The sequence below is a fragment of the Apium graveolens genome, chromosome 9, assembly GCF_009905375.1.
Source record: "Apium graveolens cultivar Ventura chromosome 9, ASM990537v1, whole genome shotgun sequence".
In the NCBI taxonomy this organism is placed as follows: domain Eukaryota; kingdom Viridiplantae; phylum Streptophyta; class Magnoliopsida; order Apiales; family Apiaceae; genus Apium; species Apium graveolens.
The window spans coordinates 107643222-107667756 of record NC_133655.1 but is presented as its reverse complement, the minus strand read 5'-3'; the positions used below and the strand labels follow the sequence as shown (position 1 = coordinate 107667756).

The following is a 24535-nucleotide window of genomic DNA, read 5'->3' as shown; positions in this document are numbered from 1 at the left end:
AATTGGTGAAGGTTTCAATCCTAAGAAAAGGAAGAGGAACCCTTCCAAGAAGAAGAAAGTAGGTGAGAAAACGCCGGTTCCACCAAAAGCTGAAGACCCCAAGAGCAAAGTTGTTTGCTTTCACTGTAACAAGGTGGGGCACTGGAAGAGGAACTGCAAGGTTTACCTTGCAGAATTGAAAAAGAAGAGTAGTGAGACTACCGCTTCTGATTCAGGTATGTTCATGATAGAAGTGAATATGTCATTTCTACTTGGGTATTCGATACCGCCTGTGGTTCTCATATCTGCAATTTGTTGCAGGGACCAAGGAGAAGTAGGACTCTTGAAGAAGGGGAGGTGATTCTACTGATGGGAAATGGAGCAAGAGTTGCTGCTGAAGATGTAGAATCATTTCATTTACATAGGCCTACGGGCAAGACTATTGTTTGAAATAATTGTTATTTTGTTCCCTCGATTGTGAGGAATATTATTCCCATGTTAGACTTGGCTGGATTTTCATTTATTATTGAGAATAATGAATGTTCTATTCTTAGAGATAATATTCTTTATGGACGTGGTACTTTAAATAATGGTCTGTATAAATGTGACATAATTTACTTCAGATTGAACAAACTAATAAAAGAAAAGGGATGATGAAAATCTCACTTCATAGTGGCACTGCAGTCTCCATTTAGTGGACATGGATAGAGGGCTGCAAATTTGCTAGGAATGGTACACACAGATGTATGTGGACCAATGTCTACGCAAGCCATGGGTGGATTTTCATACTTCATTACTTTCATGGATAATAGATCTAGATTCGGATATGTGTTTGATGAAACACAAGTCTGAAGCCTTTGAAAAGTTCAAAGAGTATAAGTATGAAGTGGAGAAACAATCAAACATAGTATTATAACTCTTCGATCAGATCGAGGTGGTGAATACTTTAATGGAGTGTTTCTAGATTATCTCAAAGTAAATGGTATAGTCTCCCAGTGGACGCCTCCAGATTGGTATCTGAAAGGAGAAATCGAACTTTGTTAGACATAGTTCGGTCCATGATGAGCTATGCAAATCTTCCAGTATTCCTATAGGGTTATGCATTGGAAACCTCAGCATATTTACTGAATAAGGTGCCTTCCAAAATATATTCCTCAAACTTCGTATGAGATATGGAAAGAAAGGAAACCGAGTCTTAAACACGTTAAGATTTGGGGATGTCCAGCTTATGTCAAGTAAGTTGACCCAGATAAGCTGGAATATCGATCCGTAAAATGTAGTTTTGTGGGATATCCTAAAGAGACTTTAGGGTATTACTTTTGCACCGATCATCGGGTGTTTGTCTCCAGACATGCTACCTTCTTGGAAAAGGAGTTTATCCTTGAAGGAAACAGTGGGAGCAAAATTGAACTTGATGAAGTTCAAGAAGCACAAACTACTACGGATCAAGTGGAAACACCTGTTCTGACTGAACAACCTTTTGTGGAACAGCCCATTCATAGATCAGGGAGAGTGTCTCGCCAACTTCAGAGGTATTATTGCCTTGTCATTGAGAATGACAATGAGTTGTTGATCATTGATGATGATGACCCTGTGACCTATAATGAGGCTATGAGTAGTGTTGACTCAGAGAAATGGCATAGTGCCATGAAATCCAGAATGGAATCTATGTATACGGTATACAAAAGATAGATTATAGCAGATGGCCAGGTGGAGACCTATAAGGCCAGGCTTGTGGCAAAAGGATTCAAACAAAGGCAATGGATTGACTTTGATGAAACCTTTTACCTGTAGCCCTGTTAAAATCAGTTCGGATTTTGCTTGCGATTGCTGCTTACTACGACTATGAAATCTGGCAGATGGCCAGATGGTTTTCTTTCCAAGGGAAATGAAAACCTAGTGTGTAAGCTGCTGCGAACCAAATGTGGTTTAAAGCAGGCTTCTCGAAAGATGGAACATTCGTTTTGATGAGACAATCAATGAGTTTGATTTTATCAAAAACGAAGATGAACCATGCGTCTACAAAAGGGTTAGTGGGAGCGCGGTAACATTTCTTGTATTGTATTGAAATAGAGTTGACACACATAATAACATAGCAGACCCACTCACAAAGCTACTTTATGAAAGTCACTTTGATCGTCATAAAGACAAGATGGGTATTAGATACCAGAGTGATTGGCTTTAGTACAAGTGGAAGATTGAAAGGAATATGTCCTAAGTCCAATCATGTATTAGGATTTAGGAATAACTTTTATGTAATCTATTTTTATTTCATTGATATTAATAAAGACTTGTTTTATTTTTATTACGGGCTTTATCTATTTAAGTGTTTAAATAAGATATACCATAGTTTAGAGTAAAGCTTTTTATGGATTATGATGAGATCATAATAGTGAGACCTAAAAAGATGATAACTCTAAACTTAAATAGTTCCTGGTCATAGGATTACTAACTGGTAATTAATAATTCGCAAAGATCGGTACATACTATGCTTGCTTCATTATGAAGGATGTCTGTTCTCATAGACATTTGTGTGGTGACACTATAGCTAGTATGTAGGTGCTTATTATGGAATAAGTTCACTGAACATGACTCGCACAGCTGAACAACTGATGGAGTTCACTCACGTGTCAGCAGTTGTTCACATAGTGATAGTTGTACAAGTATCCTTAGACTTGAGGTCATCATAGTCATCTTGTGTACACTGAACTATGCTTTGGTTTAGTTCTTAGTCTCCAGGGACAATTATTAGGGCTCTTCTGGGTATAGGAATTTGTACACGAAGATAGTGTATGATCAATAAAGGATCTACCCCTTCCAGTGAAGGAAGCGAATGTTCAAGGCTGATCCACTTATGCTAGTTCAGGAATCTCTGGCCAGAGTAAATGGAATTAGAAAGGAGTTTCTAATTTGCATAGAACTACGCATAGTAAATGGTAAGCAAAGTGATTGAATTAGATAGGCTTGACACAAGATCCATGCCTTGTATTTAATCGGGACATTGTAGGGTAGAAGGAGTTTATTGTACGGTAACTATTCACTGAATAGGTTCTTGGTATTCTAAGCAGTGAATTCATATTATCCGGATAGTCGCGATATGCTGAGAAGTATCCCTCACGATGTAGAATAAATGTGATTAATTAATTAATCATATTTAATAAATTAGAGAATTTATATAAATAATGATAAAATAGTTTTATTATTATTTATTTCTACTACCGGCTTAATATAGAACCTACAGGGTCACACCATAAAAAGAGAATGATTTAATGGTGGAGGAATTAATTAATAATGGCTAATAATTATTTATTTATGAAATAAATAATTAATTGGAAAATTTAATAATTGATTATAAATTAATTAAGAAAAGTTCTTAATATTATTAATTAAGGATTTAATTTTTGGAAATTAAATCAAGAGAGAGAATTATTTCTAAAGTGTTTAAAAAAAGGATTAATAATTAAAAGGTGTTTTAATTATTAATGAGAATAATAAATGGGATAATAATAATATTATTTATGGGAAAATTTCAGCTGAAAATTTTGCCTATAAATACACTATTATAGACCCTATTTTATTCTCACCCCATCGAACCCGAAAACCCAAAAAGTTTGGAAAACCCAATTCTCTCCACCTCCTTAACATCGTTTTCTTGGTGGATACCGGTGGAGTGCTTCACACTTGAGGAGCAACTGCTAAGGATCTCTGATCGTTGTCTCCGAATTATTTTAAAGGTAAGATTCGATCCCTCGAATTTTTATTCACGATTTATATGCTTTTATTTGGATTTTGTATGTGTAAAAGTATTTTTTGCCATGACCCCGCTGCGTTTAAAATCCAACAGTAAAGACAGACTCCAAAAAATTGTAGAAGGACCTTGTCAAGATAAACTGAGCAACTGTCCTCAAACCAGGAAATGCAAATATTTCCTGGTTTGAAGCCTACATCTGTCCTCAAGATAAACTGAGCAACTGTCCTCAAACCAGGAAATGCAAATATTTCCTGGTTTGAAGCCTACATCTGTCCTCAAACCAGAAAATGCAAATATTTCAAAATCCCCAAAAACTGTGTTAGGGGTAATCTTAGACTGATGATAACATTGAAAACTGATCTAAAGACAAAGAAGAAGAAGAAGAAGAAGAAGAAGAAGAAGAAGAAGAAGAAGAAGAAGAAGAAGAAGAAGAAGAAGAAGAAGAAGACAGCTGAAGATGAGGAAGTAATAAGAATTTTGGGAAGATATTTGCAGAATGCTGAAACCATATTGTCAAATACTCAATTCAACACCAAATATGACTTGGATGATGATGAGCAGAAGAATAATGAGCAAAACTTTCTGGCTCAAATCCAAGTCAATCTACCAAGGTAACTGGCAGTAAGGTGGATGAGAAGAAGTAGGATGATAGAAAGAAGGTAGATGAAAGCAGGAGGAAGAAAAGGGGAGGAGGAGAAAGTACCAAGAAAAATGTCCAACAGATTCAAATATCACAAACTCAATCTTCCAAACCAAGTCGAACACCATTCAAAAAATTCCAGTTCAAAAGCCTAAATTTCTACTCAAAGAAATTGCTAATACCTTACTCAAAATACCAATCAGATCCAGCCAAGTCACACTAAAGAAAATCACAAACCTACATTCATCCAAGCCTCCAACCAAAACTCACTTCAAGATTGTTGGAAGAGAACATAAGAAAATGCAAGCTGATACTGGTGTCATGTGGAACTATTTCAATCAAAATGATTTTCTACCTCTAAACATGAGCATAACAGATGATGACTACTTTCAACAACTATCTAAAGAAATAGTCAAAGTTTGGGTTATTTCTTTGTCTAAAGTAAGAATCTACTATTTGGATGGCTTCTTCATTTTGCTTAACAGAGAAGTGATGGAAACATTCTCAACCATAGAATTGGAGATGGTGATTAGTTTGATGAAGGACAAGGATACAAGTACAAGAATGTGGAAGGTTGTGATGTCTGAAAGGTTGAGAGAGATGAATGAAAGATATGCTAGGATTAAGGCTGAGAAGGAGGAAAGGGAAATGCAGTATGTCAGGGAGATTGAGAGATTTGAACAAAGATCAAATGAGCTTAAGGCAAGGGGGCTGAGTAGAATTTCTAAAGATGGACATTTTCTGAACATTCAAGTTGGCAGATTTTTAAGATTCAGAGTTGGTTATCTCAACCATTACTCATTGGATGAATAGCTCAAGCTGGAAGAAGCCTTAAGAGGGACAAAAATAATAGAGGAACTCCGAGTGCTAGTAAATCTCAAGGACCTCATTGGGAAAGAACCAGACTATGAAAAATTTACTTGATGGCTGTAATTGTTGAACCTATGTAATCATCAAATATATAAAAGTTTGTATTTGTTAATCTGTCAATTTTATGTAATTGATCTTAGTTTAGGGTTAGTCTTGTTATCAGGCATGAATTTGTGTTAAGCAATCTTCTCACAAATTGGGAGAGATTGTTGTGCAAGACATACATGTATAATAACAAGACTAAGTCACATTGACAATCCTGAGATTTAGTTGTTTGATAATCAATTTTGTATTCTGTATTGTATTTTTTAAGTCTGTAAAAAGGATAGAAGATTAGAATGGAGTATTAATCTGTGAACAAATTCAAGCTAAGGAATAAACTATGGAAGAAGATCAAGCCATGATCATGCTTCAGCGAAAGGTGTAGAAGCTTGGAGTTGAATAAAATTGGTCTATGAAAAATATTCTAAGTCAAGATATCGACAAGTCAAAGATCAAGTTATATCGAGAAGTCCAGAATAACTTATCGAGAAGTCCAAAATGGCTTATAGAGAAGTCTCAGAGATATCGACTAGTCAAATGAAGATATAGAGAATTGGAGATATCGATAAGTCATTTATACATGTAGAGAACTCAGAGATATCGATAGGTCAAATGAAGATGTGAAGAATTGGAGATATCGACAAGTCAAAATTTGTATAGAGATCTCAGAGATATCGACAAGTCTTTTCTACATGTAGAGATCTAAGACATATCGACAAGTCATTTCACATGCAAGGATCTAGAGACCTCGACATGTGAAGTATACCTATAGAGAACTCATAGATCTCAATAAGTCATTATACTTATCGAGATGTCACTTCTCTATAGAACAAATTGGAGATCTCAACATGCCTCTCAAGTACAGAATGCAGAAATGTTAAATATTCAAGATTATCAGTCAACAAACAATCTATCAACTAGATTGAAAAGTCTACAAAATCGCTGAAAGAATACAAGATCAATGGCCAAGATTAACTGGACAAAGGATGGTCACAGACCTGCAAGATTCTGCACAAATTTGCTAAGCTAGAAATGGAAATAGAAAAAGGTTGCTTTAGAAAGTAATTTAGTATATTTTAGTGCAAGTCTTATAAACCAGTGTTGTTATTCTATAAAGCATACACTGGTCTTTAGTTAACATGTAATAAAACAGATCAATTTTTCTTGTATTCTCTCAAGATAGAAGCTATATTGTTATTGTCTTAAGAACCCGGAATTTGTAGCAAGACAAACTTAATTAATACAAATCAAGTGAGTTTTGAAATACTGTGCTTGTTGATTTATTTTCTCTAACACAATATCTCTGAAAATATAAACTGCTTTGTTCACACAATATCCAAACAAATTTAAAAAGGCCAAAAATGCAAGAAACACATTCACCCCCCCCCTATGTGCTGCATTCAATATCTAACAATTTGACACAATATCGAATTTTTTTAAGTAATTCAAGTAATCCAACCTTGGATTCAAACCAAAAACGACTACCTAAGTCAACTCTGAAGTCTTATGTTCATATGACCCCGGAGTTGGGGGAAACAAATTAAAGAAAAAATCCAAAATTTTCTTCTAAGTAATCCAAGGAACGCAACCTTGGATACAAATCAAAATGACTAACCAAGTCAACTCCGAGGTCATATCTTCATAAGTTCTCGGGGTTACGGGCTACGAATGAAAGAAAAAAACCAATTTTTTTCTTCCAAGTAATTCAAGGAACTCCGAAGTGCTATCTCCATTAGACCCCGAAGTTATGGGGCTACAAATCAATAAAATCCATATTCTTTTAAGTAATTAAGGAAACTCAACATCAAATACAAATCAAAGAAGATAAAATATTTCAATTAATTTCTATTCCCCCATCCGGTAAACCAACATAAGGATGTGGGAGGAAAATGATAGGCCATTATATTATTGGTCCAGATAAACCCTTGAAAAGCCCAATGGAAAAGAGTCTGGGGCCCAATTACAAGAATGTCACTCCAGGTGGCAATGGACCTAGGACTTCTTGTCACATCAAAATATTATTCTCAATTATTAGTTTGTGAGTACAAGGAATATTTCTTAATTATGGGACACACACTCCCACACACATATGATACACGCCAAACGTGCCCCGACACACTCCAGCGACAGAGAACACCTGGACACGTGCTCCCATCATGGGCGTACAGGTGCCCAGGATCCAGAACCTTTCAATGGTCCATATTTGATGTATAGACCCCCAAACCCTATTTGAAAGCCTATATTACATTCTACTCACCTACACAGCTATACACACACCACTTATATATTTACGTAGTTCTTATTTTACCCTTCATCTTCAGTATCCTATCTCATTCTCACGTCAAGGGTGCCGCAGGTACGCCACCCCCTCTAGTTCTGTTTTGCAGGAACCCCACTCACAGCCAAACCACACACAATCAAGTTCTTGCACGAATGGAATCTAAATCCGGGCAGGAGAATGACATGATCCCGGGGATAGATGTGAGTTATCAAAAAGCGCAATAATTCACTTCTATTATGACTGTCAAGATTGGACACGGCTCGACAATCCGACACGAACTCGACGAATTTTACGTGTTAGGATTGTCCTTATACGGGTCGGGTCAAATACGGGCGGACCCGAAATCGACCCGGATAAAAAAGACGGGTTACGGGTCAACCCAATTAACCTGAACCCGACTCGTATTACCTGTCAAACTATATTTAGAAATATATTAATTAATGTGTATGATATACTACTCATATAATTGATCATATAAACATAAATTTATAAAGTTTTGGTCAATTTTTAACAATTTTTATATATTTTTATAATATATATGTATATATTTTTAAATTTAAGGGGTTTTTTTGTGAATACCCGAGTTATACAAATTTTTTTGCAAAATTATTATCATTTTTTAAAAATATTTGTAAAAATAGGTTTTGCAAATTTGGAATCATTTTGCAATCACTTTTGCAACTTAAATTTTTTTTAAAAATTACGAAAATACGTTCAACAAATTTATAACCACATTTGCAACATAATTTGCAATCTAACATTCAACATTTAATGTTGCCTGTAATACAAACTACAATAGTTGCGCAATTTAAGATAAATGCAACCTATAATGCAACATCGTATTTTTTTAAATAGTTTTAGAAAAAAATAGTAATTTTGAAATTTTTTCACAAGTGGGTAAAAATCGTAAATAATTTTATAAAAAATCGTATATTTTATAAATTCCCTAAACTATTGTATTTTTTCATTATACTACATAAACTGAAAAAAATAATTAAGTGTAATGATTTGATAAATATAATAAATAATTAAGTGTAATGATTTGATAAATATAATATTCAATTAAATCAATTAAATAATTTGAATAACTTTACAGTTACTAGATAAAATGTCCATAGAATAAATGGATTACCGGATCGGGCCAGTGACTTTCCTAAAATTCGATTTAAAAGTACGACCCGGCAGAATTTCAAGTAAGCACCATATCTAAAATATTATCAAATTAAATCCGACCTCTAATACTTTGATTTCGGGAACGAACTTAACACATATTTTTAGGTACTAGAAAGATTAGCGGGGCCATATCATGTTCGTAAGCATCCCTGCCTCCTAAAAACATAATTTTTAACAGACAAGCATAATACTTCGATTTGGAGAATAGGTAAAAAGGATAGATTTTTCATTTGTGAGACCTAGACCAGACAAGAACAAAATAACAAGCATATAATAATTCTAGAAGATATCCATTAAAAAAAACTTTAAATTGATCAACCACAAGGCCACAAGACAAATCAAATTAAATACATTACACAATTTATCCCTAATGTTTAACTCTCATGCCACTCAAAATCTCAGAAAAACTTTGGGGGTACAAGGCTTGGCATAAAAACTGTGGCACCACTGACACCAACAAGAAGCTAAGCTTCTACTCAAATGCATCATCATCATCATCAGGGAGAGGCTGACTTGCAGCTGCAATAAGCTCTGCTTCATGCCTGTAAAAAAGTACAATCACCACCATGTGTAAGAAAGATTGAAGTGAATAACAGATTCATAAATAAGATCTCTGTTGTAGCATAGGTGAAAGTAGGAAGTGAAAAATTCTGAAGATGAGATATGATAGAGATATATAAGGAGGTAATGAAGTGAGAGCATTCATCTGCAAAATAATTGTATTATTATTCAAATTTGTAAAAATGGAATGTCGAAAAGGAGTAACATGCTTGAATGCTTATATATGTAATTTGTATTTCATAATATTCTCACTTCAGCAACTTCATCCAACCAAACACATCTTGAAAGGTCAGGAAACAAATTTTCATCATGCTGATATGAATCCAATGAAGGAAAGCCTGTTGTGGCTGGTGTCAAATTGTCTAACTACCAAGGTGGTAATGTCTTGGCGAGTTTATTGAAAAATACAGATTCTAAATAGCAAATGGAACTCCAAATATTTGTGTTATTTAATATAAACAGACAGAAAAAAAAAACACTTAATAATAACTTAAGTTCCCGCCCCCCCCCCCCAAAAAAAAAGAACTTACTGCTGCTGAGCGGCTATGTCAATATGTACTTCTGGGGGAGCGAGCGCTGGAGACTCCACAAAGTGCAAGTTAGGATCCCTGCACAACCACATATTGTATTTATATTAGTATATAAACAGACTTGCACCTAGAAGAAACCAAGCATGAACATAATTAGATGGCCACTTTACCCTGCAAGTTTTCTAGCAAGATAGAGATATGGCTTTTCAAAATTGTAGTTACTCTTTGCAGATATCTCATAGTACTGCAGATTCTTCTTCCTATGGAATGTGACCTGCTTCGCTTTCACTTGCCTGTTCTTCACATCAACCTTGTTCCCACAAAGTACAATTGGAATATTCTCACAGACACTGATGGGGTAGACAAAGTACAGAATATTAGATATAATCGCTTAAGCTATATAAAAGAGAAATCTACACAAATAAAAGACGATAGGAATTTTTGACAAACCGGCAAAGATCTCGGTGCCACGTTGGGACATTCTTATAAGTCAACCTCGCCGTTACATCAAACATGATGATGGCACACTGCCCATGAATGCTGCATATGAAAAAAATAAAATCAACATCCCAGTTCTTGAAGAGAAATGCATTTTCAATATTAAAGTATGTTATGTATGTATGCAATACGTCCACAACAATATAGTTTGTAAACCATACATTAGCCTAATAATCCAGGCCTGAAAATAGAGACTTGGATTCCTCACACATGATACAACCTGGTATAACAACACTGCATAAGGAAAGTCACTCAAAAACAGAATGACCCCTTCCGCAAAAAAATGTGGTCTCATTCAATTAAAAGGACAAACAGCACACTCATATTAAGATTCAACAGCCTCCTTGGGCTAAAAGAAAGGAAAAGACTACCATCAAGGTTACACTAGTAGGATAGTAGTAGTACATGCATATAAACAGGTGTATATTTATAAGAACTTAAAATGCAACAGGTATACCATAACATTAATAACATACACAAAAAATTACTTTTGTGCAGGAATAAGTAGCGAGGGTTACATATATTTATCGGCAACAAAAAAAAATTGGAATAAATTATTATGACTCTAGTAGTGACGAAGAGAATATGCTATGATTCATATATTCAGGGGCAACATACATTTCATATCCTAGTATACTCATTAAAACAAAACTAAAATTAATTACTGAACTTTCAAATAAGCTGAACAGAAAAAAACACATTGAACAGAACCAACTATTAATAAAATATCATAATCATTATATACAACATAGATTATCTGCTTAAGAATTCCAAAAAACAATAGCATTACTTAATAAAAGATAATATTAGTTGGTCATGGAAAAGAATAAACAGTAAATACACAATATTCTGAATTCAGAACAGCAATGAGAAAATTGACCAGTATCAAGAGTTTAGAAAGAAGTTGAAATATATAATCAATTAACTTACTAGTAACCATCCCTAAGGCCCCCAAACTTCTCCTGCCCTGCTGTGTCCCAGCAATAAAATCGAATTTTTCCACAGTTGGTGAAAAAATCCAAAGGATGGACTTCAACACCAATGGTTGCTGAAATTAACATCCTCAGATATTAATACAACACTAAAAAAGAGCTCCTCGTTGAATGAATATCTGTACTTCACACTTACGCTCATATTTCTTCTCGAATTCTCCAGTAAGATGCCTCTTCACGAAAGTAGTTTTCCCTACAATGTGCAGAAAACGTCAAATTTAGAAACAAGTATGCCTTCTAACCACTTACAATAAACAGCAAAGAAATTCTTTTCAACTAAGTTTACTGCACTACAAACATTACAACTTGTAACCACTAAAAAGAACAACAACAAAATATATCAACTAAAATATTTTCTACCATCAACATGTATCCTTCTTAACTGCTTAAAAAACCATACACAAGATTCATCAATTAAATAGAACAATATCACCAACATTACAAGCTAATACGCTATAAAATCCGTTTACTAGACCTCATGTAACAGACCCAAACATAATGTCATAGATATCCAAAGACATAATAATCATTTATAATCCATAAAAAATAAAAGTCGGAAATTATCCATAAACAAACTATCCAGCTACATTATAATTCATTTTAAAGTTTTGGAATTTGTTCAAACCAACAACGTTCCATCCCCAATCATCCCTCTTATACAAAAAAAATCAAACATTTACGATGCCAAAACATTATATATCAGCTCCGATTAAAACGATTTCACATATATAAAATCAAATTCACAGATTTACAATTACATCAATATAAACATCAACAATGATCAGAATTAACAATTAGTTGTATCGAAAACAAAATATATAATGAATAATACCTGTTCCACCATCGCCGACAATGACAAGCTTGAAGCTCGGATAATCAACAGTCTGCTGATTCGGTAAAGCCTGTAACACAAACATTCATCGACTTAATCGCTATTGACAATATAAATCAGAGAGAGAGAGAGAGAGAGAGAGACCATAAGTTATGTAGAGAGAGGACGGTAGCAAGGGTTCGAATTAGGGGTGGTTGTTGGGTTGGATGTGTGTAAATATTAGTTTGGGTTTGGGGATATATAGGAGGTTCAAATTCTATATCTTGCTAGCTTTCATCCGACGCAGTATATCTCCACCGTCCGATCACACCCTTCCCCAACTCCCCTTTTTTTCAAACTCGCGTACTTCCCTTTGACTTATTTTTTAAGCTAATACTCTTCACACGTCGATTATTACTCCAATACTTGCAAGTGCAAGTAAACCTCCATAGATTAATATGCTCCTCAATTCATTGTCAAAATTATTAATTAATCAAAATATTATTTAATTGATAAATTAATATTTTATTAATTTATCGATATATGCCGAAAAGAAAAATGTACCTAGATAAGTATTTGGGAGAATTATTCGACATAATATATTTTAATGGAAAAATTTATAATTTTTTAATAAAGTACTGCAATTATCAAAGTACCCATTTTATATTTGAATTATATTATAAATATATTATGATAATTATATAATAGATGTGTGAGAAAGAGAGAGATTAAGATTAAAATATTGTATTTATTCAAGTCTATACGCAAGCTTAACTTTAGCACATATTTATAGGTGAATAGATAGATGTTACAAGGTATATGAAAGGCCAAAGGACATAGAGTTATATGAACAAGAAAGTCAAGAGTTATAAACTATAAAGTCAAAAGTTTTTTATTCTAGAAAACTCTAAGGACATCCATATTATAATACTCCCCCTTGGATTTCCAATTTTCAATAATCGTTCCTCGCTAAAACCTTTCTAGGAAAAAACCCTTTTGGGAAAAAAAATCCTAGTAAAGGAAAAGAGTACATCGATTTTGAGAATTTATTTAAGGTCTCTGAGCCGACACATCCCTATCTTGTATACCAATTTTTCATAAATGGTTGGTGGCAATGACTTGGTAAATAGATCTGCAAGATTGTCTCTTGAGCGAATCTGTTGAACTTCAATTTCTCCATTTTCTTGAAGCTCATATGTGAAGAAAAACCTCGGTGATATGTGTTTAGTGTTATCTCCCCCTTAGATGACTCATAAGAACACCATGACTCGTTAAAACCTTACTAGGAAAAACCTTGTGGGAAAAACCCTTGAAGAAAAAAAGAGTACATGTGTTGCACATGTAATAATGAGCGTATTATATTTCCCCCTCATTTTGACATGACTATGAATATCAACATAGATCTCGAAGTCTGCACATCCTGATCATGTGTACTAGTTTCTCGAATGAAGTGGTAGGAAATGCCTTTGTGAAGAAATCTGTTGGATTTCTTTAATCATCATTTTTTTCATGTGATGATGTCTCGTTAAAAAAAATGTCAGTAGCAATTAAATTCATAGCAAAAGAAAATCTCCACTATAATTTATTCAATTTTTGATTCCCTATCACTTTCCGCCTGCAAAATTAGTTAGAACTTTATAGAATAGGTTAGTGGAGATTGAATAAAATTATCATTTTGTAACTTCAAGATTAACACGCCCTTAAAGCGAGCGATCCCTTAACAATAAATACTAACCGAAAGCATAGTCTTGTTTTAAATAATAAATTTATAATTATGTCAAATCATGTATAATAAAACATGTTTTAGTTTACTTAGATACGGTACTTCAGGACCGAGAATTTCTTTCAAGTGTTGACAAAAGTTAAGGTATTATCGTGTATTTATAATACATTATTCATCCAAGAGAAATTCCTTTTAATATATACACCAAGAAACACTTTATCACATAATATAGCATGGAGTATTTTATTATGAGGTGCAACTCAATTCAATGTCAACTAGAAACACATTCTAGTTTATATTTGCTCTGGCCAGAGACTTTTAAGAGTTGTCCTTAGTAATTTATGTCGGACTGCTGGTCCAAATACCCCTTTTTTCATTTGAGGTACGTTCTCCATAATTTATTGGACTGTTTCCGGCAGTTAAGATCCTTCTGATATAATTATTGTCAAGTGGGTCATATATAGAACTTAAATTAAAATATTCACATATGATGAGATTATTTAACAATCAAATAATCGTATCCACCACAAGATACTATTTCTCTTCATAACCTATACAAGGTCATCTACGATTATCTGAGCTTTACATTCATAAATTTTATTTTGTTTCACGCAAATAACCATCTATATTCCACTGACTTGACACCTATAGGTGTGTGAACTGCAGTTTCAAAAAGAATTTTTTTCTATTTTTAAGAGAAAATGATTCATAGGGCACACTATTTGCATAACTTTAGGTGTAAAAGAACTACCGGTCCAAATAAATTTTCTTTTATAATTGCCTCAATTATACCCTTTATTCTTTGGCCAATTTTGTCAATATTTTCTAACAGATTCTGCTTCATGATCCTCATTATTACCAATAACCTCAAGTTCTATAAATATTATCGACGTCGATTCGATTAATGGTTCCACTTTATTTTGTACAAGACATAATATATCAAGATCTCAATGTTTTTCATTACTTTTATTCTCTCTAATTTGTCATGTCTATAACCTCTTCCTGAGATCCTTCAAAAACCATCATCAATTATTGCTCCTTTTCATTTTTTTTCTTGTATAAGATATGGAACCAACTTACCTATCATGCTTCAGGCGTTCTTTAGACATAGTAGTATCTTGAGGTTGTCATTCTGCGACATTAATATTATTAGAGCATATTGTTAGTCCCTAACAATACAACAAGAATTACAGAAGGGGGGGTTAAATGTAATTCTAGCTACTTTTGAGATTAAAGAAAAATGGTTCTAACTTAATAATATATAAGTGTTTGATTTGCAAAATGCGGAATGAGGAGTTAAATAAATCAAAACACAAGTAATTAAAAATACAAGTCTTTAAAAACTTTCTGGTGGATTTGAATGTATCCACCATATATATATATATATATATATATCAAGAGAACCCTGTGAAGGTTGAATAGCTCACAGCTGCTTACAAATATGAACAACTAAACTTACAGAGAAATGCTACAGGATACAGCTTATAATTGTTTCTCTGAGAATGTATTTGCTTAGTCTTCTCGTTGTTCTACTTGCTACTCTTGGTTTATATATTACCAAGATTACATAGTAATAAGACAAGATAATAAAACAAAACCTATCAAGTCTAATACCATGTTGTTTCACTACTCTATTCCAGCATCTTTGAATATCTTCATAATAGCATGGAAATGGTAATGCTTCTTTGTTCTCAAAAACCCAGCTGAATAGGCTACCACATTCCTTTTGCAAACACTCGACGCATGTGACTGTATTGTCACTGTCAACAGATGTTTGAATTGATCATCTGTCGGGTAGCTATTTGACACTTGACTTCATTTCACTTATGCAGAATTACAAGACATCTTTTATTTATAATTAATCAACCTATTCTGCATATCTAATTAAAGTCAACATGACTTATATGCTACTACAGAATCTATACAAAGGTGTTTGCAGAAATGTGCTACATGACTTATTGTTACATAAGCTACTCACTCGATGGATGTCAAATCATCATCCGTCGGGACTATATTGAGTCATCCGTCGGGACTATATTTGATCATCCGTCGAGTGCTACATTTTTCACTAAGTTGAATCTACTAAGGTGTTTTGTTAATGTAATCATCAAGTTCACAACATATTCCCAACAATCTCCCCCAATTTATGTCTACTAGAATTGTAGCCATAAATTAAGATAAACTTGATGATAACAAAATACTCTAAAAATACAGATTTAAAAAGTAGTAGATAAATCTAAAAAGTGCTGCATTAGTTACTGAAAAATTTACAAGACAAAGCGTATAAAGATTTACTCACAATCATTTTCAAGGTGCTCCTCTAGTCTGAGCCGATTGATCTATTTCCTTGATTGTCTGGATTTCTTCCCAAGCTTGCTGTTGTTTTCTTCTATCTGATTTTGGAGTTGTCTGTGGAATTCAAGTTCAGCAGATTCTGAAAGATCTAGCATTCCTTGCATTTCCAGAAGAGTCTCATTGCTAGAGATGCTCAACTGGTCTTCTAATCTGAAGAATCTTCTAACTCCCTTATCATCCATAAATTTCATTAGCCAGTAAGGCCTTAGATGCACTCTATTTCCTGTGTAAGAAATAGTTAAAGTCTTTGGGAGTGCATCTTTGACTCTAATACTCCCCAGTTCTTCAATCTTCTTTGGAACTAATCTTCTAGCTGTCACATTGAATCCAAAATTCTTTTTGAAGGATGAATAAACTTTTATCAGTACAGATTGGCTCTCTTGAAAAATCCTGTGAAGTGGCCATGGTATCTCTTTTCCTCCCTTGTACTTGAATACTATCCTTTCAGGTAGATTCCTGTAAGCATCAATCCCTCTAACTTCTTCCAGATCATCCAGATAGAGGTTTAGATTAGAGAATTTCTTGATGTCACAAATATACATGATATCTCCCTTGTTGACCTTGGTTTGAGCTTTGGTTAGGGAATTGGATCTGAGAGTTGAGGGCTTCACTTTCTTGACTGCCCTGGTCTTTGTCTTCTTTGGCTTCATGAAATTAGGTAGATTGAGTTCAGGAATTGGTAGACTATCCCAGTCTATTGGCTCATCCTTTAGAATGATAGGTTCACCATGTAAATTCTTGGATGGATCTATCTTGAATTCTTCATGTGCCACAGAGGGCATGGATGTTTGAGTTGATGTAAAAGTAGACTTTTTGGGAAACTAGTCTTCCAATCCTTCTCCATCAAAGTTCACTTTTCTCTTGGAGTGAAGTTTGTATCTAAACCTTCTTTTCTGTTGTGATTCTTCTTGCATTTTCAGATCCTTAGATCCAGTGGTTCCAGATGGTTGTTCAGAAATTTGTTGTGTGGGTTTCACAGCTTGTGTCTTGGCCAAGATAGCAGCTTGCTCCTTCTTTCACTTGAGATTTTTAGCATCTAAAGCAGCTTGCTTCTTTTCTTACTTCAATCTTGCCTTTTCTTCCCTTTTTGCTTCAGCAAATTGAGGGTATCCAGCCACCATACAGATTTCCTTACCATTTCTAAAAACTTTGGCAATTCTCCATTTTAATGTTGAATCAGCTGGATCCTTGTATAATGTAATTGATCTTGACAACAGTTTCTTTTCATCAGGCTTTGGTGTCTCATACACTGTATCCAAAGGATTCTTTAGTGAAGATTTTGGGTAGTTCACCTTTGGCTTCATGATTAGATCTGCCTTTGGAGACTTGATGCAGGATGTCTGGCCTCTTTCCAGATAGTTCATACTCATTTCATTCACAGGAAATTTGCCTGACTTGAGAGTGATGAACGGCTGATTTTTCTGGCTTCTTTGCTAGACCAAATTTCTTTTAAATATCCTCATCAATTTTCTCCCAGTTTATTGTACTAAACTGCTTCTTCTCAGTTGCTCTCAAAGTGGCTGCTACTTCATTAATTAGATCAATGCTATCTTTAGCTGGTGGCTTTGTGAAAGCAATTGTCGGCACAATTGCTTTACTCACTTGAATGTTGAGCACTTTTTGCTCCCCCTCACTCATAGAGCTTTCTTTCTACCCCTTTTTGTTATCATCAAGCTGAGTAGAGGAGGAGGTTTGTGCAGCCACCAGTTTTTGAAGCAGGTTTGTTTGTTGAGCTTGGTGTAGATGGATTGTTGTAAGAGATGCTTCCATTGCTGTCATTCTTGTATCCAAGGCACTATCTTTGTGGCAAGATCAGAATTTTTCCTGAGTTGTCTCTTAATGTCAAGCATTATAGCTTTTGGAAGTTTAGAGTCCATCATGTTAGAAATGTCCTTTTTCATCTGATCAATATCACATTTGATAGTGTTGACATCTTGAGCATGTTGAAGACCTTGGATTTATTTTAGTTACAGAGAAGCAAGATGTGCTTGAAGAAGCTTTTTGGTGCTGGCATTTGTGGTGGTTTGAAGAGCAGAATTTGTCTGATTTATATGTTGAATCAGGATTTTTTTGAAGTAGTGTTCATCACATTGCTTTAAAAATGCCCAAGATGGCATGCCTGATCATGAACTAGGGCATACTTCTCCCCCTATGTCAAATGGCTCTTCTTCACTATCTCCACCCTCACCTCCAAAGAATTCTTCTGAACCACCAGTCTCATAATCAACATCACCAGCTGTTGAAGGTAAAGCTATGATGGCATCCTTAGCTCTTTGCATGGACTGTGTGGTGTGCACCAAGTTTAACATCCTTTCTGTATTTTCATTGCCCTGTCCAGCTAGAAGTTGATAGGCTGGAACAGGGTGAGTAAATGTCTCAGCATCTAAGGAGGTGGGATCTATAACAGCTTGAGTTTGCTGAGATAGTCCCTCCCTATCTGCATCCTGGACATTCATTAACTCACTTACAATGACATTCACCCTTATATCTCCAGTACCTGTATTTCTCTCATAATCTCTCTTTTCTTGCATCAAGGTCTCACCTTGGCTCCCCACCCTCACACCCTCACCTTCACCATCTAAGGTGGGACTCCTCACACCCATTAAAATCCTAATAGTGATTGCACAATTACTAAGTCATCTGCACTTGTGACTATAGTTGAATTTTGGAGTTGTGCAGAGACACCTGACGGATGAAAAATATCCATCGGGGTAGTAATTTGACTATCCGACGGATGACTGCTGTTAGGCACATCCGTCGGGATACAATCACCACTCGATAGATGAACAATATCCATCGAGTGAGTAGAAATGAATGAGTTTGGAGTGAAAACTATTGTGGTCTCTGTGCAGATTGATGAAAATTTTGGCATAGATGTCTCAACAGTCTCAGAAAGAAATGGCAAGTGAACCAACAAATCATCTAGAAGATGATGCTCACTTGCATGGATTTTTGGCTTCTCCAAAAGAGTTAAAGATGGAGAATATGGTTGTGATGTTTGAATCATGTCAACATCCAAAGATTGTGTGGGAGAATTTGGTGTTTGAGGTGTTTCAATTTGTACAGATTTTGGCTGTGACTCCACATTTGTTGGAGCCACATCAATTTGACTTTGAGATGGTGCAGTGACTGGGTCTTTAGCTCCAGTTTGCACTGTGTGTGTACCCTGTGCATCCCCAAGGGTTTTAGATTTCTTCTCTCTTGTGTAGGTTTGTGGTGAACTTATGTCCCTACCCCTTTTGTTCTGTGCTCCTGGTTGAGAGCTTGTTTCAATAGTTACATCCTTTTGGGAGGATGAAACTAGAATTGAGCTTTTATCCTTATTAACAACCAAAGTTTGTTGGGAAACTGTGGTGTGACTTGGTTTGGGTACACTATGCTCACCATCCTTATCCTTAGGGCTTCTTTGATTTTTACCCTGTCCCTCACCTGTCTTTCCCACCTTCACACTCCCCTCTTTGTGTTTAGTGGATTTTACAACTGGCATCTTTTGAGAGATACCGGAGGGGGCTTTCTTTGTCTTTGGTTTTGAAACTTTGGTTTTGGTAGCTTGGGTAGGCATTTGTTTGGTCATTAACACAGATGCTACTACTACACTAGAAGGCAATGAAATGGTTGAGGTTGGAAGAGTAGAGACAGTTGAAGTTACCTCACTTACCTGAGGTGCCTCCATTACAGGAAAGTAGAAGAGTGGCACCTCTTTGTGGTGATCTGCTCTATTGAGATCTGTAATAATTCTCCTTTCTTGAACCCAACAATCTAACTTATTAGTTGGGTTCTCAAGCACATTATCCTCAGAGAGGTGGTTAGCAAGCATCATGAAAAATCTAGCATAATAAACATTCTTACCCCTCTTATTAAGCTCCCCTAACTTAAACCCCAACTCAAACAAGATAAGATCACTAAAATTAAAGAATTTATCAGTTACTAGCATGTAAAGCATGTTGAGCATGGAGATATTAACGGAATCAAAATTGCTAATTTTACCAAAAAATACTTTAGTAACTACATCACACAGATAACTCCATTTTTTCCTAAGACCCAATCTCCTAATTTCACTTAATTTAGAGATGGTGAGTGCATAACCCATGGAGTTTAACATGTTAACAGTATCAGTGTCTGTGTGTGGAGTAGTGATAGTATTATCAGGAATCTTAAAGCATGCTTTAACAATGTCACTATTAACACATAATTCCTTACCTTTAATAGTGAAGGTGATGGTCTTGTCAGTTGAGTTGTACACTACAGTCGTCCATATTTTCTCCACAACCTCACAGTAGATAGTGGGAGACTCCAACATGGCGTATTTGAGCTTATAGCCTTGCACAAAATCCATCATTTTGTGGTAGTCGCTAGACTGCTGAATCCCCTTGTTCACTAGAGCCGTGAAATTGTTCTTCTCATAGATAAAGCCAGTTTGAGACATGATTTTGACGATTGGTGCCATTGTTAGAGAGTAAAAGTTGCATAGAGAGAGAGAGGGTAATTGCTTTTGAGAAAGAAAGAAGTTAGAGCAGATGAATTGAGAATGATAAAAGAAAAGAAATGAAAATGAATTTTGCTTTTATACTATCTCAAAAAATAACTATCAAAAGTAATAAAGTAAAATAAAGTGACCAATAAAAATTGCCCAAAATAGCCTTTTAAAAAAAATAAACTGTAAAAATTCCATCACTTATCCGTCGTGTTATGCTTACAAACTGTAAGTATACTCGATGGATAATGTTCAGAAAATCAACGGCTAAGAATGAGACAATTCGATGGATGATGATAAATCAGTTATCCGTCGAGTTATAAAAATTCCAGAAAAATAATTGATTTTATTAACAAATTGTATTCCGACGGATGATCAGACTCGATGGATAATGATCATCCGTCGGGATATAAATTTTGACTTAGCCAAAATTTCATCCAACACTGAAAAATCAATTAAATTTATGGTTGCATTACAACTTGCAAAATATCTAAAAAGATTCAAGAGTAATTAAGCATACCCAACTCACTTACCAACCTTGAAAAGGTGGATTTATCCTCTGCAAGCTATTTTTCACTTGGAACAAAATATAGTTCCACAGTATCATTCATTACATGTTCCCTTATAAGGTAGTACTTGATGTCTATGTGCTTTGTTCTTGAATGATGTACTGGATTCTCAGTGATGGCAATTACACTTGTGTTATCCCAGAAAATAGGAATTATTTCCACTTGCAGACCATAGTCTAGCAATTGTTTTTTCATCCACAAAACCTGTGCACAGCAACTGCCAGCAGCAATATATTCAGCTTCAGTTGTAGAAGTAGAAACAAAATTTTGTTTTTTACTGAACCAGGACACAAGCTTGTTTCCTAGAAATTGACAGGTTCCTGTTGTACTTTTCCTATCAATTTTACAACCTGCATAATCTGCATCTGAATAACCAGTTAGATCAAAACCAGAATCTCTAGGGTACCAAATGCCAAGTTTTGGTGTACCTTTAAGATATCTGAAAATTCTCTTAATAGCAATTAAATGAGATTCTCTAGGATCAACCTGAAATCTAGCACAAAGACATGTAGCAAACATTATATCTCGCCTACTAGCTGTTAAGTATAGAAGTGAGCCAACCATGCCTCTATAACTTGAAATATCCACAGACTTTTCGGTAGTGTTTAACTCAAGTTTAGTTACAGTGGTCATTGGAGTTTTTGCAGATGTGCAATCCATTAGTTCAAACTTCTTTAAAAGATCATAAATTTATTTAGTTTGACTAATGAATATTCCATCACTGACTTGATTAACTTGCAAACCAAGAAAGTAAGTTAGTTCTCCCATCATGCTCATTTCATACTTACTTTGCATTAATTTGGCAAACTTTTTGCAAAGTTTTTCATCTGTAGAACCAAAAATAATATCATCTACATAAATTTGAACAAGTATGCTAGAGCCATTAACATTTCTAAAGAATAAAGTTTTGTCTACAGTACCTCTAGTGAAGTGATTCTTTAAAAGAAACTTTGACAAAGTGTCATACAAGACTCTAGGTGCTTGCTTCAATCCATAGAGTGCTTTCAAAAGATAGTATACATGATCAGGTAGATTTGGATCTTCAAAACCAGGAGGCTGACTGACATAGACTTCCTCCTCCAAATCTCCATTTAGAAAAGCACTCTTTACATCCATTTGATAGACCTTGAAATTGGCATGAGCTGCATAGGCTAAGAAAATTCTGATGGCTTCAAGTCTTGCAACAGGAGCAAAGGTTTCATTAAAATCTATTCCTTCTTGTTGACAGTAGCCTTTAGCAACCAATCTAGCTTTGTTCCTGACTACTATGCCATTTCCATCCATCTTGTTTCTGAATACCCATTTGGTGTCTATTAAATTCTTTCCTTTAGGCTTGGGTACCAGCTTCCAAACATTGTTCCTTTCAAATTGGTTTAGCTCCTCCTACATAGCTAAAATCCAATAAGGATCCAACAAAGCTTCTTCTACCTTCTTTGGTTCTTCCTTGGATAGGAAACTGCTATATAGACATTCTTCTTGAGTTGCTCTCCTTGTTTGAACTCTAGAAGATACATCACCAATGATGAGCTCAAAGGGGTGATCCTTTGTCCATCACTTCCATCATCACTATCATCACTAACCATCTCCACATTGTCAAATTTGAGGCTCTCATGATAATCTCCATCTTGCAGTCCTTCAATCTTTTTATCATCAAACACAACATGTATTGATTCCATAACAATGTTGGTTCTCAGATTGTAGACTCTGTATGCTTTACCAACAGCATATCCAACAAAAATTCCTTCATATGCTTTAGCATCAAACTTCCCATTTTGATCAAGTTTGATTTCTGAAGATATAACATTTGCAGCCAAAGACATGAAGAAAATTTAGAGTTGGCTTCTTGTTATAGAATAATTGGTAAGGAGTCATGCATTTTTCCTGATTAACCAAAGAAATATTCTGAGTGTAGCATGCAGTATTTACAGCTTCAGCCCAGAAATATGATGGTAACTTTGATTCTTCAAGCATTGTCCTTGCAGCTTCAATAAGTGATCTGTTCTTTCTTTCTACTACTCCATTTTGGTGTGGAGTTCTTGCTGCTGAAAACTCATGCATAATCCCATTCTCTTCACAAAATACTCTCATAACAGAATTCTTGAACTCAGTTCCATTGTCACTCATGATTCTTCTAACTTTGAAATCAGGATGATTGTTGACTTGCCTTATGTGATTGATGATGATTTCACTAGCCTCATCTTTAGACTTTAGGAAATATGTCCAAGAGAACTTTGAGAAATCATCTATAATTACAAGGCAAAATCTTTTCCTTGAGATGGACAACACATTGACTGGTCCAAACAAATCCATGTATAGCAGTTACAAAGGTTCTTCAATTGTTGAATCAAGCTTCTTTCTGAATGATGCTTTGATTTGTTTTCCCTTTTGGCAAGCAGCACACAGTCCATCCTTAGAAAACTCCACTTGAGGAATACCTCTAACCAGTTCTTTCTTTACAAGCTCATTCATGGTCTTGAAGTTTAGATGGGATAGCTTCTTGTGCCATAGCCAACTTTCATCTTGACTTGCTTTACTGAGAAGACAAGTAACAGATTCTGTATTTAATGAGTTGAAGTTAGCTAGGTACACATTTCCTTTTCTAACTCCAGTGAGAACCACTTTGTTGCCCCTCTTGTTTGTCACAACACAGGCTTCTTTAGTGAAGGTTACTGAATTGCCTTTATCACAAAGGTGGCTGATACTCAACAAATTGTGCTTGAGATGATCCACTAAGGAAACCTCCTCAATGATGACATTGTCTTTTGAAATCAAGCCATATCCCACAGTATAACCCTTGCTGTCATCTCCAAAAGTAATACTTGGGCCAGCTCTTTCCTTAAACTTTGTGAGCAGGGTAGAATCTCCAGTCATGTGTCTTGAACAACCACTATCCAAGTACCACGGATTCTTTCTGTTTCCCTGCACGCATTAAAATCAAATCAAGTTAATTTTGGTACCCAAGTTTCCTTGGGCCCTGCCTTGTTAGCTTTCTTCTTTTGTTTCTTAGGTTTGATCTCATTTTACTTGGGGATATCAGATTCATCCTTAGTCATCTGAGTTGGACCTTTGAAACCATTCATTAAAACAGAATTATCATGCACATTTTGATTAACAGGAAATGGCATGCTATTTGCAAATATGTTATTCCAGTAGGGCATGGTAAATGGCATTTGAGACATATTAAATACAGCATAATCAGGATTAGGTGCAAATGGCATATTAGCAAATTGTGCATTCATATTCTGTGTAGACATAGAATTCAAAGGCATAGAATGCATAGCACTCA

At 35.1% G+C, this 24535-nt stretch overlaps 1 protein-coding gene across 1 annotated transcript; it reads right to left on the bottom strand.

The window, feature by feature from the left end:
• Nucleotides 1-9001: 9001 nt before the first annotated feature.
• Nucleotides 9002-12440, bottom strand: LOC141684029 (GTP-binding nuclear protein Ran-3). Its single transcript, XM_074488856.1, has 8 exons — nt 12294-12440; nt 12150-12219; nt 11454-11510; nt 11256-11373; nt 10278-10367; nt 9998-10177; nt 9828-9905; nt 9002-9278 (listed from the first exon to the last, which is right to left on the bottom strand). The coding sequence occupies exons 1-8, from the start codon at nt 12294-12296 to the stop codon at nt 9209-9211; spliced, it is 666 nt and encodes a 221-aa protein (XP_074344957.1). The 5' UTR covers nt 12297-12440; the 3' UTR covers nt 9002-9208.
• Between the last annotated feature and the right edge of the window lie 12095 nt (nt 12441-24535).